This window comes from Ailuropoda melanoleuca, chromosome 2 (assembly GCF_002007445.2).
Source record: "Ailuropoda melanoleuca isolate Jingjing chromosome 2, ASM200744v2, whole genome shotgun sequence".
NCBI classification, from domain to species: Eukaryota; Metazoa; Chordata; class Mammalia; order Carnivora; family Ursidae; genus Ailuropoda; species Ailuropoda melanoleuca.
In genome coordinates, this window is record NC_048219.1 from 147,129,199 (window position 1) to 147,147,828 (window position 18,630).

The following is an 18,630-nucleotide window of genomic DNA, read 5'->3' on the forward strand; positions in this document are numbered from 1 at the left end:
AGTCTGAACTGAACTATCTTTCTTTTCTTCTGAATTTGTAAGGAAAGTAGTCACTGGTAAGTAAAACTATTTTATCCACCAAATTTGTTTCAAATATACACAAAGCCCTTTCTGCCTCTATATGTTCTGAATAAAACAACGTATAAAAGAGAAAATGAATACAGCAAATGAAATCATCTTCTTAAAAATGCGTCTAGCTTGCTCATATTTTGGCCATGGGTATCTCATTAAGATTCCCTAGTCAAGCAATGGAGAAAAACCTACATGCACCACCTAGCCAGTCATCAGGAAATACAGAATCCCTCAGGAACATTCATGAAAAGTTTGAATGCTATGATGCAAAAACCATTTGTATTTATAATCTATCTACTCCTTATGAAGATTCTCAGAAATATTTCTAAATTTTTCTGTTTTCCATTCTGAAATTCAGCCTATTGGGCTTGGCACCTTCAAAGTCGTTGTGGCACTCATTTGAAATTTTTATTCACCCTTTCTGCCTCCCCCAACCTTTAACACTTTTCCTAAATTAGACAAATACCTCTATCTAACAATACAAGAAGTTCATATTCACTTTATTTAAAAGATTTTGTATAATTAGCCAGGAATCACCAAATTTCTGCCTCACAACAAACAGTATCACAGAAACAGTTGCTGGCAGCTCTCTAACCACGGCAGTGCAACTGGCCTCCTAAAGCTGGGGTTAAAAGCTGGCCTCTGGAAATCAATCATGCTCTCGGCAGAAAAGAATATTTCAGTGATATGAAAGCTGAAATGGAGACTATAATCTTTTGTGATTACCCTCGAGGCCGAAGCAAACGCAAAAAGGAAAGTCCGTGAATTGCTGATAATTTCCTGTGATGACTGATTCCCAGGAAATTCTGATATAACTCTTGCTCTGTAACAAAATGATGGTTCCCTAGAACCATAGCTTCAAAGAACTCCACCTCTGGATGTCACAATGCTTCTTCAGAAGCTACTCAACCATTAAAGAGGCCAGGCCTGTGAGGCAGCAGCTCTCCCTCTGAAGACAATGGAATGTCTGATTGCACAAGGAGTGATGAGCTATGTGCTACAGGCTGTTTTTCCAGAGAGCTCTTTTATGAAGGAATTGATTGAAAATATATGTTTTAAACCTTTTTTTCTCCTCATAGAAGTTTAAAGATGGATATATTTCTCTGCCATTCCTGATAGCTATGTACCTATGGTTATCTTGGCTTATATAATTTTTAAGGTTTTATTTGGTCTGATATTTGCTTTCTTCTTATATGATTGGCAATTGAAATTCAGGTAGAAAGGGGGAGGTGGGGTAAATGGCGATCTCTAACAGTCAAGAGTCCAAAGAATTTTTAGAATAAATTTCCATTATCAATACATGAAGGATAATTTAATATGTTGGCTTCTATGAATGGGTTTAAAATCTTTTTTAAATTGTTATGTTAACAACAACAATTATGCTATGTTATGCTAGTTGAATGAAAAGTGTGAGAACAAAGGTTCCACGTTTGGAAGTCAGTTATATTTCATTTTATTTTTGAAAGATTTTATTGATTTATTGGAGAGAGAGAGTGCGCAAGCACAAGGAGGGGGAGAGACAGAAGAAGAGGAAAAGGGGGAAGCAGACCCTCCATGGAGCAGGGAGCCCGATGCACGGCTCCTTCCCTGGCTCCAGGGAGCATGACCTGGGCTGAAGGCAGCCGACTAAGCCACCCAGGTGCCCAGAAGTCAGCTGTATTTTAAAAGTATAACAGAAAACATTGTTAACTCTTAGGAGTCAATGACATGGGTCATAAGTGCACAGCTCTCAGGTTCAAAATACTTTTATCCACAGCCTTTAAAACCTACATATTATTGAAGGTAAACAGGCAAAATGGAATTCAGCCAAACCAGTGTGGTTATTCCCCACCTGCGTTCTATACCCTCTCCCCAGCCCTGCTCCAAACTCAGTTGCTGCCTCTCTTCATCACTGTTAGACAGCCAGGTGATTGTGATCTTTAGGTAAGTCCTGCTACTACCTCTCAGCTAACGTAAATCGAGTACCTGCTTAGCAGCAGGCAGAACTACTTTAAACTGAGTGTAAGTGTCTTAAACTCAAGAACCAGGTCTTAGCCATGTATATATACTCAGCATCTACCTTAATTAGGATGGTTCTAATTTACAAAACCAGCCCCAGTGATAAATATAACTTGGTTTATTTAAGGTAATTGGTTAGGAAGATGAGATGAAGGGAACAGACATACTAATAAGAATATTAATTTTATCTATAAGAACAGAGCTTTGCTATTTTAAGAGTCCTTTCATAAACATGATTTCATTTGATATTCATGGGAAGTTTAAGTTGTTCAAAATAACAGTATGGTGATATGCTGGCGTTCCTGGTTGGCTCAGTCCATAGAGCATACGACTCTTAATCTCAGGGTTGTGAGATCTAGCCCTACACTGAGTGCAGAGATTACTTCAAAATAAAATCTTTAAAGAAATAATATGGTGATATGTTATATAGTTATGATTTTTTCCCAGACTGTTACTAAATTTCAGAAATTTTCTAAGTATTGTCATATCCTCAATCCTCCATAAACATAATAAGCCCAAATTTTCATGATATAATGATAAAGATTAGGAATGTACTATCAACTCTAGTTGTAAAATGTGGACGAGTGGAACTAAATGACTTTCTCAAGGTCAAAGAAAATGAATCCGGATACAGGTGTTGTGGCTCCCAGTCCAATGCTCTTTCCCTGTGCGATGAAGTAGATCACTGTCCCCTCTTCCCTTCTCCACTCCGACTCCTGCTCCTCCAGGGGATATGAAGCAGAATCAAGGCCAGGCAGGACCGTTAGAGGCTTACTTTGGAACAAGGCAAGCAGAATTACTTCTCTGAGACCAGACAGAATGTTCCAAGTGGCTTTGGGGAGGAGGTGGGATACGACAGATGAATGAATGAGGGACTAAGTGAAGGCCACCATCTCTTTAGAAGCTAAGCACTTCAAAAGTTGAAAATTAAGTATATACCATGTGATAGTGGCTATTACTAATCATTTCAGCATCTAATAGCTTCAGCTTATTTTTGGGAAATGATGGTTTTGGGGGTTTGATGATATTATTATGACAATGGATCAACTTACATATTATGGATGTTTGGTGTCTACATAAAAAAAATAAATTAGACCCAGACACATGTTTTTAATTATTGGAGACCTATAATTATTGTAAATCAAAAATCTGCGAAAGAGATAGCTATATTTCCTACGACAACACTCAGATCTTTATTTGGCTCTAGAAACTGTTCACAATAAGAAAAAAGTATGAGAATGACAAGATAAATCTATCTTCTAAATAGAATACACTGCAGGTGTGCCCTGCTGGCTCAGTCGGTAGAGTGTGTGACTCTTGGTCTTGGGGTTGTGAGTTTGAGCCCCATGTTAGGTGTAGAGATTACTTAAAAATGAAATCTATAAAAAGTAAAATTAAATTAAAAATAAATAGAACACACTACAAAGGAGTTTTTCAATGTGATTTTAGGAGCCACGAGGATTTATTGGGTATTTTTAAAAATATGTCCTACTTAAATAACCTGTTAGAAATCTACACATTTAAATTCAAGATATGTAAGGTGGAGGCCAGCTCTTGCTTGTCTGATATTAAGCTTTTTTTCCTTTTCAGTGGCAGAGCTGTTTACTGGAAGAAATGTGAAGGCTGGATTATATTCTTCAGTGTTCCATTTTGCAAAAAGGGTGCAACAATGACACATGTAGCCTATTTTCGTATGTGGGCGTGTTAAAAGGATTAATTGTAGAATGTCTTTAAAATATGCTAAAGCTGATACTAGAATTCCATGAAAATAAGGTATTGTTCATATAACTTAAGTTTTTCTCATCCTATTTCAAGCATCAGAGCATAAAAAGTAAGGTAAAAAAATCAAACTGACAGCTAAATCTGTGAAAAAAGTATTTTTCCAAGATTCCTACATGGTTCCGCAAAGATGTTGAAACTTCACAGATTGCTCAATAGCACTCCAATTCTTCCTTAGCACTCTCAATGACAATTCTAAAAGTAAAGGGTTTGGAATATTCCAAAACATGTTTTTCCTTCCCCAAAAGAGATCTGAGACCTAATTCTGAATACAAGAATCTAGAGGGAGGGGGGAAAAACAGTCTGTGCTATTGGATGGATTCCCAAATTTTTGATAAAAATTTTTCAGAAAACAGCACCATCCATTAACGTTTATAGAAGACCCAATTTAGAAATAACTTTTTGGGCTGGAGGGAATGTTTTACACAATAATATTTTGCTACTTCTTATATTTATTAAGCTCCCTTACTTGACCACTGGCACATGAAGACTTGGTCACTGAGAAGCTAAGAACAAGGCTGTTGTTGGTTTCTTCTTCTTTTAATTAACTGGAGATTTGTTAAGAATAAGGTAAATTATTTTAAGAAGATGGCTTGACATTGACACTTTTTCCAAGTTGACTCTGCTCTTGAAAAATGCTGACCTGGGATAGCGCCAGGACTGAAGACCTGTCTTGCCAGAAAATCTGATGTGCCCTCCAAGTACACATAATCCTTGAAACTCTAGCACTGAAGATGAGACTCCAACGCCATGGGAGGTTGAGCCTAGGATAATGAAAGAGATATGCAAGAGGACATAGCATGGTGGGACTACAGATGCCTCTTTTCATAGGCTTCTGAAACCTTGTGTTCCTTTACCACAGGGCCATCAAGGTCTTAATCTGATGTTTCTTGGCATCTTAATCAACTGAATTGACTATTGACTATGAACAGTATCCTCTATTATGCTACGGTGAATTATACAAGAGGAGGAAGTAATGTCAGACAGTGAGCAGCTTCTGTCTTATTCACCATAACCCTTTCTTAGCACAATGACTGGCATGTGTAGACATTCAATAAGAGGTTGTGAATGAATGCCTTTTCCTAGATGCCCTGCACAAATAATTTATTTAGGGATAGAGAAGGCGTATAACCACACATTCTATAAATATACATGCACACATACATACATACATACCATATAAATAATATCTACATAGTCTAAAGGGGTTTCGACAGTGTGTAGAGAAAAGGAGATCTGAACACAAAGTCTATAATAGGTAAATCTTGACACTTTTGAATAAGGCAAAGGACATGACTTTAATTTTAAATAGATATGTTTGTTGTTTGAAGAGAAGAGGGAGACAATAGTACAGATGATCACTATGTAGTTTTTTTTTCCCCTCGCAGGTCATGTTCATGTACTTTGTCATATTGAATAGGGAGTAAAAATTTCCGGGCAGGAATCTATGCTTAACTATTTGTACATAATCTTCATTAGTTTTGTACCACATTTCAAAGGTGGATTCCTATATACATTTTTTTTTCTAATGATCTAGGGGGTTGCTGTTGACTTTTTAAAGTCTGTTAACAGGCCATCATCCTCCCCTTCTCCAAATAAATTTCAGTAACCATGGAAAATTTCAACTTGGCATATTTTAATATACATTTCTTTAGGACATATAGGAGAATATGATCCTTCAATATATCTTAAGCATATCATGAAAATAAAAATTCAACCTTATTCTTTTTTTAAATTATTTTATTATATATTATATATTATAATTATATAATTATATATTTTATTATATATTATTTTATTCTCTATTTTATTTTTATTTTTGTAAATTTTATCTCTATTTTAATTTGGATACATGTATCACTTTAATTTGGATACATGTATCACTTCAAGTAGCTGGACATACTAATATCCTAGGAAGTAAAAATAACTTTTTTGGATACATGTATCACTTTAATTTGGATACATGTATCACTTCAAGTAGCTGGACATACTAATATCCTAGGAAATAAAAATAACTTTTTAATGACAGCAAAGCATTACAGGAGTGAAAAAGAAGCCTTAAATGGCAAAAATTCACAATTGGTTGCATTAGCAGAGGTAAAGTATTTTATTTAAATTAAATTAGAGGAAAAATCTAATAAAAGAAAAATATATGTCCAAGTGTTTAAATAAAGACTTCATTAGGTAGTGAAGGTATTAAAGACAGATTAACAAGTTAAATGTTTTGCCTCACTTCAGGTTTCCTTACAGTGACACCTCATGAGAAACATGGTATGAGTTAATAGCAAAGTAAATATGATTTTGATTCTCAATTTCTTTATTTTTTACCTCTTTGATAAATATATTATAAATATATTATTATGTTTAGTACGAGAAAGAAACATTTTAAATATTCATTGATATTGCCAAACTATGAATAACCAAGAATCTCAAACAATTTAGAATGAAAAACAGTAGACATATAGATCATGTCACAGATTGTCATGGATGATTCAGAGTCGTATAGTGATTTGGGATTTTATACTCAGAAATAATCTTTATCCGTTCCACATATTTGTTCATGTGTCAGGAAAAATTAATTTCAAGTTATGTAGTAAAAATCAGATTTTCACAAAGATAAGATTGCTGAGCCTCTTGCAATAAAGCAGCAGTGACCTCTATTGTGCCTGTGCTTTCCCGGAGCAGTTGAAAAAACAAGGCAGGAATCAGAAAGACATGTGAAATAATAGGCACGGAAAGTACCCGCCAGTTGGCAGAGAAATTGACAGGTGACTGTGGTCTCAAGGTGGCTCTGGATCATATCTATAGCTCCGGAGAGTCACACAAATGCATCTGTGCATGTTCCTAATATGTGGCTGTTAAAAAGAAACTTGACCTACTTATCGTCACATACAATGTATAGGTTGGGTATATGTCTTTGTCTGTCTGGGCAGCCATAACAAAATACCATAGCCTGGGTGGCTTGAACAAGAGAAGTAGATTTTATCACAACGGTGGAGCCTGAGCTCAGCATCCCAGTATCATCAGGTTCTGATGAGAGCTCTCTTCCTGGCTTGCAGATGACTACTTTCTCACCATGTCCTCAAATGACAGAGAGAGAGAAAGCTCTCTGTGGTCTCTTCATATCAGTGCATTAATCCCATTAGGAGGGCCTCACCCTCATGACCTCATGTAACCCTAAATACCTCTCAAAGACCCCATCCCTAATTACCATCTGCAGGAGTTAGGGCTTCAAAATATGAATCTGGAGAAGAGGACACAAACATTCGGTCCATAACAGTATGTGTGTGGATATACCTTCTAAATGGACTTATTTTATTTTTTAATTTTTAAAAAAGATTTTATTTAATCATTTGACAGAGAGAGCACAAGCAGGGGGACCGGCAGGCAGAGGGAGAAGGAGAAGCAGACTCTCCAGTGAACAGAGAGTCTGATGTGGGGCTCGATCCCAGGACCCTGAGATCATGACCTGAGCCAAAGGCAGATGTTTAACTGACTGAGCCACACAGGCACCCCATGGACTTATTTTATCATACTAAGTTGATGCTATCCATCCTGCTAAGTATTCAATTTATTTCAATTCTGAAGCCATCTCTTACAGTTAATTAAGCACCAAGTACTACCCTGGTTGTTAAACACCAAATATTAAACACCAAGTATTATCTGGTTTGAATGGAGAAAAAGATTGGATCCATAGTAAAGGAAATGAAAAATTCTAGTTCTAATAGGAGAAACAATCACGTATATTTTGGTAGCTACCAAAACATCATGTGCAGTAATTAAAGGATGACCATGAAGCATTTGGCAAATTTAAATAAAGTGAAAAATAAGTTAGCAAAAATAGCTCTCCTGGGATACAAAAAAATTATTTTTTTCTAGCTTTTCTTTAACACTATAAAGTTCAGTAACTATTTTCACTTTGCCTATATTTCTTGGGTTTTGTTATCTTGCCTTTTTTAGCTTTTTATTCTATTTCTTATAAGTTTCTTGGGCACTAGAGTATTTTTGTTTTATTTATTTCATTTATCCTCTTCCTCAAACCCAGTACTCTTTAGTGCCTATGTTTTCAATAAAATCCTGTAATGAATAACTTTCCCTTTAAACTAACTGCACCTAAGAGTAGGGCCGAGGACAAGAGACTACTAAAAGTAGTAGATACTTGCAAAGCTTCCACACCATCCACCCGAGAAAGCTGGACCTATAGCTGCAGAAAAGTTTGTAACTAAGTATTGCCTTCGAGTGAAAAAAAGAAGACAGTTCTCTGGAAAATAAAAATCAAAGTGAACACCTGGGCTTATCGCCTCATGCTTAGGACTCAGAAATGTTGGTATTTCCTTTGCTGGGTGAAGGAACATGTACATTGAAAAGTAAAAAACTGGGGCCCTTTCCTCCCTCCTTTTCTCCTTCTCTTCAGGAAAGTTTTACTGAGCTCCTGGGCCAGAAACCAGGCATAGGAAGACAAGCGAGCTACAGGCCCTGTTCTCCAGGATCTGGCATTCTAGTGAATACGGTTAATCAGGTAATGAGACTATGGTGTGAAGACTGCTATCATGGAGGCAATCTGGGGGTACTTTGGAAATTCAGAGGATAGGCACTTAATTCAGACTCGAAGGTCACAGAAAACCTCCTGTGTGGGAGGGATATCTAAGTTGGGCCCTGAACGACAAGGAGTTGAAGGTAGGCAGCACAGTAGAAGGGCGTGTTAGTGGGTAGCCAGGCAAAGAAGCCCTAACAGGGCTGTAGGTATAAAGGTTGAGATCTGTAAAAATTTATGTTTTGGTTTGCAGAAACTTTTACCTGTAAGTGGCTCAAAACAGCCCCTCAGTAAAGTAAAACTGGGGAAGGGCCGAGTTCGCATCACCATTCTCCAGACGTGCATCCTTGACATAGAGCCCACCATAAATTATCAGTGACCCAAACTCCGTTTTCCCTAGCATGTCTCTTCAGAACTCTGCTTGGACACTGTCTTGAATTATTTGCTTATGTTTCACACATGAACACAAAGAGGGATTTTGTCAGTTGTGGAGAAGAAGGTGAGACAGCCACTAAATGAAGGCTGTGAAGCCTATCTCTTCATGTGTACAATTTAGGATAGAACAGGCACATATTCTATTTTGCAATATGACAGAATCCCATTTCAGTCTTGCTATAATTCTCATGTAACATTATCATACTCCACTACAAAAACAGGAGAAACCATTACTTTATAGGTATTTTTAAAATCCACTAAAAGTAGAAAACAAAACTTCAAAATTCCCAAACTCTCAGCTATGGAGTCAAAATATACTGTTTCTAGCCTTCTGATAATAATTATGAGTTAAAATATATTCCTTACATTTACTAATACTATCCTTGGTTAAAAAGAGTGATTATAATGCATTCACCTTGCTTTTCAAAGAATAAGTGGACTATTGAATATACTTTTAAAATTTGCTAACAAGAAATTTTAAATTTTTAAAATACATTCTGCCCTAAAGGTATTGTTTGCAGAGGTCCATTTTGCATATTCAAAAAGTTCTTTCCTCTTTCTACTTAATGATTCTGCTGAAAATTACCTACCATGCTTCCAGAGAAGAGCATGAAAGATTTCTCATTGAGCTTTGTTCACATTGAATGATGGGGGCGGTAACATGGACCAAAAGAGCCAAAGACATGGATGAGAAGGAACATGACTTTGGAGGTTAGTTTTTTTTTTTCTTTTTTTTTAAGATTTTATTTTTAAGTAATCTTTACCCAACTGGGGTGGGTGTGGGGAGCTCAAACTCACAAGCCTGAGATCAAGAGTAGCATGCTCAACCGCCTGAGTCAGCTAGGTGCCCCCGAAGTTAGGAGATTCTGATTCAAGTCTCAGTTCTTCCTTTACTAACTCTCTCTCCTCCACTAGACAGTAGGAATTACATGGTCTACTAAAATGTTCTAAGACTTGAGTTCTTTGAGGGATATAAAACATCATCAATCTATAGTGATCTAGTATAATTATTATTAGTGATATAAAAATGTTTTCCTAGAAATATGTGGACAACGACTTTTATGAAATTGTCCTAGGAAATCTACTAGATGAGGTAGATGCTGGAATAGAGAAATCTATAGGAAAAGGTTTAGAGTAATCCAAACTGTAACTCAGTGCAAAATCATAGGTAACCCAATGATCCTAAAAATTCATTTATTTACCAGATGATAGAGGGTCCCACTTGCAATGACTTAATTTTTAATATACTACCAGAAGTGCTCTGTCCACCAAATGGTTTGGATGTAATGTAATGTAATGTAATGTAATGTAATGTAATGTAATGTAATGTAATGTAATGTAATGTAACGTAATGTAATGTAATATAGAGAGTGAAATGATTATTTCATGTAGATCTTTGCTATATTCTTCACCTTAACCAAAAGTATTTTCATTTGAAAATTACAAGTTTATTGTCTTCCAAGAAGAAAAAAGTGAACTTCTATTAGAATTATTCTTTGGGTTTTCTCAAATATTCCAGGTAGTTGCTAAATAGAACCAAAAAAAAGGCAAGTTAGTGTGTCTATCAGCCTATACAACATTAGTAACCCATTATGAAGCTGTATGTTTACCTAAAAAAACATTATGAAGACACTCTTTCCATTTTTTATAGCTCTTAAAAACAGAGATATATATATATATAAGACATTTTGATAGTTGAAAAAAGTAACTTAGAAAAAAAACCCAGTCACTTGCAGAATAGTGCCAAGCAGACACAGACAACTGTGATCATGTTCCTATTAAGTATGTACATAACATCCTTCTAGAAGGGGGAGAGCAGGATGCATATAGGGGTACTTTCTTCTAACGAAGGGAGTAAACATTACATAGGGGCAGGGAATGGTGACTCACACATTTTGCTTCGAATGCTAATATTTTATTTGAATCTTTGAAATAACTATCCATGTATTATTTGTGTGAGAAACAATGAACTCCAGTAGGAGCCGTCCATGCCTCCCCACATCATCAGTGCTGCTTCCTGACAGCGGCCAGACCCCCGCAGTGGCTACAAATGCTGTCTCCCAAATGCACAGTAATCAAAATACAAATACCTAGTAAGTGTTTGAAGCAGTATAGCTTAATTCAATTATGTTTGGAATGTATCAGCCGTGTTTCTGTAGAGTATGCAAGCGGCACGTTTGAGTTCAAGTTCCATGAAATGTCACCATGTGGTGTTTTGGGTGGTCACTCCTGATGGATGCATGTGATCCGGGCAGGCATGATTTCTCTCCCCGCACTGCTCCACTGCACTAGAAATGATGCTCACCTGTTTATGCCTTTCTTTCCTTTCCTTTTTTTTTTTTTTAACTGTTTGACTTGTCTTTGAAAAACCCAGAAAAGATAAAAACATTCAACTGTTTATTTGCTAAGTCAAAGCCAGTGCTCCTTAAACAGTGGGCTGATCCCCTACCCCCTCATTACCTTACAACACTAAGCCATGACAGAAGGCCTGTCAGCAGATTTTATGTACCACCCTGGAGGAAAAATCCTCTTTCTGTTTCACTTCATACAGAAGATAAGTTTGCAAAAGGGAACGCTTGGCAGTCCTTCAAATGCCCACTGTCTGGTGGTGTTGATAATGCAATTCTTCAGCTTGATGATGGCGGCGTCTATCATGCTGTATCATTCATGAAGACCATCGTGCCCCAACTGACTGCATTTATTGACTAAACAAATAATTCATACAATCACCTCAACTGTTTAACCTTTTCTCTTCCTACAAGCCTAGCATTTGGCTGTAGGCTGACTTTATGCTGAATTCTATTGTTTAAAGTGTCATGCTCCACTTGGCATGCCTACAAAATGTCGTTCATTCAGATAAACAGTCAGCTGACCTGAATGAAGAACACTGGTAATTACAGGTGATGCACTAATATTTCTTGTATGTTTTAAAAGGAATGCCAAAGTATCACGCAGATAATTAATACATAGATTTTAAAATGAGTTTTTTTAAAATAATAAAGTCACATTCATGTAACCCACAATAACTTCCCAATAAAAATTCTGTTTCTATAAGACCTAAAATATGTCCCAAATAAAAGTGTATCCAGGTAGTCAAAGCAAACTCTTTCTTTCTTCCTAGTAGTAGGGAAAAATCAACGTGGCTTGGTGTCTCTAAATTGTGTTCCTGAGCATGTGAACAGCATCCCAGAAATAATATGGGTTCCCAAGCCACTGAAGGCTATCAAAATTGCTCAAGGCCACAGGTGAAAAGTCACCTGGGGAAATATCTGTAAAATAAATATGCTGGCTATTGTTTGGACTAACTCCCATGGGAGAAGGATTATCTTCCATGATACAGCTATCAGTGTAATCAATACAAGGTCTAAAAGTACACACTTTGGAAACAGGTTACATCTAATGCCTATTCACAACTGTAATGAAAGAGATTGGAGAGGACACAGATAAAATACAAATGCATTTACTCACTGTGTTAAAATTTGGAAAGAGCCCAACAGCAGAACTACTGTCCACTGGAAAAGACATAAATGGTTTGATATCCAGTGAAGGCTGCATCATCAGGGTAGGTGTGCGCACAAGAGCAGGAAGGGTGGTAGTGTGGCATGTACTGCCTGCCAAGAACAAGACAAAAATGAATTCAATCTCTTGCTCATATCCATCTCCCTCCCCAACCTACCGTGCGGAAATAGGACGGCTGAGCTGCAACCTGAGAGCAAGAGAGTTATGCTGAAAGTAAGCAAACGGCACTGGAGGAGAAAATACAGTTAAAAAGGGTCTTCTTGTCATGATGTAAGACAGTGAGGCAGAATACTTCCCTATGGCGAGGGCCAAGGGCTGCTCAGACCGTCAAGGTACATACTACCCGGATCCGGCTGGCAGGTGGGGCCGAATGAGGTCATCCTGTTGTTCAACCGTTGTCTCTGACTCACCCAAAATGTGGGAGAGAGGAGGGGAGGAGCCTCCTGCAGCCAGATGCTCTTTACTATTCAGAGTTATTGAATGGCTGGTAGGCATGTTTTATGCAAATCAGAGATAATTATAGGGTTTTTACAAGGGGAAAAAACCTTGGACTCACAGTTACTGCCTGCTCCCAAGAAAATTATGACTCAAACAATTTTATCTCTAAAAAAAAAAAAAACAAAAAAACAAACTTAAAGTTGCCCTTACTTTGAGGGAAATCAGTAGTCTAGACATTGGATAGTTAGAGAACCTTAAAGGAGTGATTCCTGCTAAAGGGAGTGATTACTGCCCAGGTGGGGCAGGGTTTTGGGGGACAGCAACAAGTTAGGACAGAAACTCAAAATATTTGTCTCCAACTTGAATTCTAATGAACCTTGTATTATTGTAACAACTACCCCTTTTTAACAATTACATTAGCTGTCATCTCTTTGGGCATCTGGGCTAACCCATGTGTGGGAGGTTTAAAGGTCTTCTCTCCAGCAGCGAGCTGCTTCCAAAGCCTGCATCTACTGCAGGGAAGTGTGGCTGCTGCCAGTGCAGGTGACCCTGCCGGAGACAGGCTCTGGCACGCCTTTTTTTTTTTTTTTTTTAATATAGTAACTTTACTGAGATATAATGCACATACCAGACAATTCTCCCACTTAAAGTGTAGAATTCCATGGTTTTTAGCATATCCACAGAGCTGTGCACATTACCACAATCAATTTAGAACATTTTCACAATCCCTAAAAGAAATTCCATACCCATTAACAGTCATTCCCCATTTCCTCTCAACACCCCCATCTTCCAGCAACCACTAATCTACTTTGTTTCTAGGTTTTTTTATTGCGGACATTTCATTTTTTTTTTTAATTTGTTTTTAAATATTTTATTTACTTGAGAGAGAGAGCGAGTAACTGAGCATATGCGTGTGCACAAGCAGGGGGTAGGGGCGGAGGGGGAGGAAGAGGGAGAGAGAGAATCTGAAGCAGACTCCGTGCTAAGTGTGGAGCCTGACACGGGGCTCGATCTCACTAGTGTGAGATCATGACCTGAGCTGAAATCAAGAGTTGGCTGCTCAACCGAGTCACCCAAGCGCCCCTGTTATGAACATTACATTTAAATGAAGTCAAACAGAGGTGCCTGGGTGGCTCAGTCAGTTAAGCACCTGCCTTTGGCTCAGGTCATGAGCAGGGTCCTGGCATCGAGAGCGAGCCCTGCATTGGGCTCCCTGCCCAGCGGGGAGCCTGCTTCTGCCTGCGACTCTGTCCACTTGCATGTGCTCTCTCTCTCTCTCTCTGTGTCAAATAAATAAGATCTTTAAGATAAAGAAATGAAGTCAAACAATATGAGTTCTTTTGTGACTGGCTTCTTTCACTTGGCATAAAGTTTTCAAGGTTCATCCCTGTTGTAGATGTATGAGAATTTCATTCCTTTTAATGGCTGAATTACATCCTATTGTAGATGTAAACACTTTTTTCCTTATTCATTCATCAGTTGATGGGCATTTGGGTTATTTCCACACTTGAGCTATTAGGAACAATGCTGCTATGAATATTTGTCTGTAAGTTTTTGTGTGGAGGTAAATTTTCAGTTCTCTTAGGTATATACTCAAGAGTAGAATTGGGGATTGTTGGGTCATATGGTAATCATATAGTTTAACCTTTTGAGAACTTTCAGACTGTTTTACAAAATGGCTGAACCATTTTATAGTACCACAGCAGTGTATGAGGGTTCCAATTTCTCCCGGCATGTCTATGTAGGACCACAAATTATATGCCAAAAATCTCCTACTGACTTCAAGGAGAAATAAACAGTATGGGAAAATGCTCCAACTATTAAAATTTCCTCCAATGTTCTCACACAGTGTTCCAGAATAATTACAATTTCTATTTCAATGATATATTTTTTGATAATAGATTTCCTTAATAAACTCTGCATTATATTTCAGATCATTCCAGAGCATTATTAGTAATAGTGTTAAATGGACTATCATGCCTCATTTACATTGATCCTCAAAACAGAAAAAAAAAAAAAAAAGAAAAAGGCATCTGAAACATTTTATCTGTAATGGCAAGTCTTTAGGTCAGCCCCATCCATTAGGGAATATAGAGGAGGACTCAGCAAAAATAGAATCAACCAAAAGTATAGATCAAACAGTAATGGTTTTTCTGATGCCAAAGTACATACTCTGATCTCAGTCTGGCATTCATATAACCACCCTGTATTTAATTATACATTTTTCTTCTAATTAGGTAATGTTACATTCACTGCTAACTTCAGAGCTTGTAGATCCAAGATGATATATTATGTCAGTATTCCGCTGATACAGAAGCACTTACTAAAATCTTTATTTTAAAAGCTTTACTTTAAAATCTTAGCTAAATTGAAAAAAAAAAGGTATTTCTTATTTTAGACTAATGGCCTTTTACAACTCACAATTATTATAATTGTCAAAAGTCTAAAGTCCAAAAAGTATACAGAATTATTTGACTTAAAGCTGCCTGATGGACAAATTATTTTGCCATCATGGGTCTCCCTACACCAAAAGCAAAATTCTTAAAGCCCATGTAGTACAAGGTATCGGGGCGCCTGGCAAGAGTCATTTCGTACTAACAAACTCAAATCAAACATAATGCAGCATGGAACTTGACAAACAGATTGCTCCATCAGCAAAGGTCAGAATGCACAATGATCCCCTTTACCCAATCAAATATCTATGCTAATAAAGACAAGGCTTGAGAACTACTTAGCACCCACCATTCATTAGCATAAAAACTTAGCAGCTGTTTACCATTCATTAGCATTTTAATGACAATTTGCCATGTTAAACGCAGATTGTTTAAAGTACTGGTAGATCTCCTGAATAAATATAAACTGCTTTCATCAATTCTCCTCACCTTAACCTTGCTGTTTCCACATTTAAAACCTGCTTTTCCTGTCACTTCACCTAGACCCACTGCTTCAAAGGAAGTTTTTGCAAATGGGAAATGAATGGGGATAAAGTGCTTTTTTGTACAAATTAGGTCAGGCTTTAATTCCTCTGTCACCTTATTCCAGATTTTGCTGCTGTTCCTGCTGCTGGGAAGCATTTCTCCTCACCTTGGGATGCCCAAAAATTGGTGGGAAATACAAGCAGAAATTAGTCCAGAATACATTGTACCCTGGAAGAAAATGCTTAGTTACCTTTAAATTTGCAGAGAAAAAAGAAAGGGTTGAGAATATAACGAGCATAAAGCATGATATAATATATCTTTTACATTGCTATGCTCATGGGACAGGACCAGCCTTTGTCTTTTGTATGAACTATTTGGCCAAATTATGTAAGACACCTCCTATATTAGTTCTATTTCAAAGCATAGGATATAATCTTGTATATATCATAATGAATCAAGTCATAATAGGGCTCCAACTTATTTGATAATAAAGATTTTTCATTTTTTAAAAGATTTTATTTTTTCATTTATTTAGAGAGCAGGGTTGAAGGGCAGAGGGAGAGGGAGAGAGAGAATCTCAAGCAGACTTTCTACAGAGTGTGGAGCCAGACCTGGGGGCTCGATCCCAGGACACTGAGATCATAACCTGAGCCAAAATCACAAGTTGGACACTCAACTGACTGAGCCACCCAAGCTCCCTATCAATAAAGATTTTTATATCACTTGCTGTATATATAAATCAAACTCCCTGACCTAAAATGAAATACACACAAGCATGCATGCATACCCCAAAGATCTAACAGCCATCCCTCTCACATGGAAACTGCACATGTTCATATACTTGCCCATAAGAAGGCAATTAACCCGCTCCCCCAAATTTCATCTTCATTGTAAAATCCAAGCTGTATTCATCTATAACTATTAAGCCAATAATATGAGAAAGACAACTCACCACTATGATCATAAAACTATTATTCAGCCAACTGCCTCTGTAACATAATAGGTGCTTTATTTTGTCAACGGATTATGTTGTAATCCATCACAATAAAACCCCATTTGAGGGTTAGGTGACACGTGGAATTACTGCCTTAGTCTTTGACCTTTAGAAACATAATCTTGAAGATTCAGGGGATAGCTTCCTAGTGACTCTTCTCTATGTACCATAACATGAGCAGACAGAAGACCTCAGTGTTAGAAGAAGGAAATGCCAAAGTCACAGAAAAACTGTATGGAGAAGCATTTACCAAATGAGATCAAATCTATTCTATATCCCATAGAAGTAGTTTTTTCTTATGCCATTATTATGTATGTCTGCCCTGGTGAGTACTGAAATAAAAAACTTAACATATAAAAGTCTATCAGGTGGCGGCAATGCCAATTATAGAACCCCCAGAGATGTCTTTAAAGAAATTAAAATGAGTGGCACTTCAGAAGTCCTACCAAACTCAGTTTTCTCTTTTTACTGCTTTCCCAGCTATGTTGCCTCTTACCTTGAGTAACTTTCCCTCTTAACCACAACAATCACCACCCAGCATCTCTTTTTCACCTCTCTCATCATTTCCATTCTTTCAGCAGTCTAACATGTGAGGAAAACAAATTCATCAAGAGATAAAGTGTGTCACAAGGAGGTGGCTATGTGAATAGGAGATGTGACTGATAAAGGGTTTTGTTTCTGAAAAGACCACGTAATAATAATAACAGATAACATTTTTATAGTGCAGATTATGTGCCTTTCCTACCCTAAGTACATTACAGTATGCGTGTACAGAAGTATACACACAGATAAGAATATATACATATTTGTACATGTATACCTATATATACTCATTTATGTGTATTAAACTATACATTTATAGCATTTATGTCCTTATACAATGTTATATATTATATACTCATTTGTATATATGCTAAGAGTATATGTATATCATATACATATATTTTCACAATAACTGAGTAAGCAAGATACTATCACTAGTCCCATTTTACAGATGAGAAACTGAGTCACAAAGAACAGAAGCTCAATCACATACATTTGTACATGGAGAAGACAATACTGAAACCAGGAAATTTGACTACTGAATTCTGTTCTTTACTATTTCTGTTCTTTGCTATGGTCACCAAATTGCAAACTTGAAAACACTTCAGTTATACAGACACATTCACCAGCTGCAGATAGCATTTTACCATCGAATTAAGATATTTAAAATGTTGGATCTCCTTTGAAGCTGGGAATTAGTTGGAACTTAGTTGACTCTAATGTAGTATACGATACTGAAATAACTACAATACATAAGATTTTAAAAAATACTCTATAGGACGTGCTTCTAGAATATATTTATCTAGAAATAACCTTCCCCAAATAATAGTATTATTTAATTAGATAAATACTTATGGAGGAACTGTTGTAAAGGCATAGTCCTGACAGCTACAGAGATTATAAATTGAATCAGACAGGATTTATTTTACTTTTTAAGAGAAGATAAAATAATAACAACTACTACCAGTCAATGAGATTTTACTCTATGTGAGGTATTGCTAAGTGATTTGTGTCCTTATTTTATTAAATTATAATACAATTCTATGAGGTTTGTATTATTATCCCCATTTTACAGATGAGAAAGGTGAGGCTTAAAGAGATTGAGATCACCTAGTATGTAGTAGGGCCTGGGTCTAAGCTCTTGCTTATCTGGCTCTAAAGTCCAGCCATTATTCCATAAAGTAGGTTATATGTGAAGTTGTTAAGTGAAAAAGATTCTGTCCTCAAATACATTTAGAAAATGCTGGCTTCAACAAAGTTTAAAATGGCTCTTTTTTGTAAGACATCTTGGAGCTTATAATATACTAACGGGCACTGTGAATGTCTAGGCAGATATAATTTCTACTTTCCATTTCTTGAGCATGAACCAATCCTTTTTTTTCCCCCCAAAGAGCTTCTGG

At 36.9% G+C, this 18,630-nt stretch overlaps 1 protein-coding gene across 1 annotated transcript in view; it reads right to left on the reverse strand.

Moving 5' to 3' along the window:
• ZNF385B (zinc finger protein 385B) overlaps positions 1-18,630 on the reverse strand; it is a 313,747-nt gene that overhangs the window by 80,673 nt on the left and 214,444 nt on the right. The window contains exon 3 of the mRNA XM_034654810.1: positions 12,287-12,429. Within this exon, the coding sequence (XP_034510701.1) occupies positions 12,287-12,429 (143 nt within the window). The remainder of the gene's footprint in view (positions 1-12,286; positions 12,430-18,630) is intronic.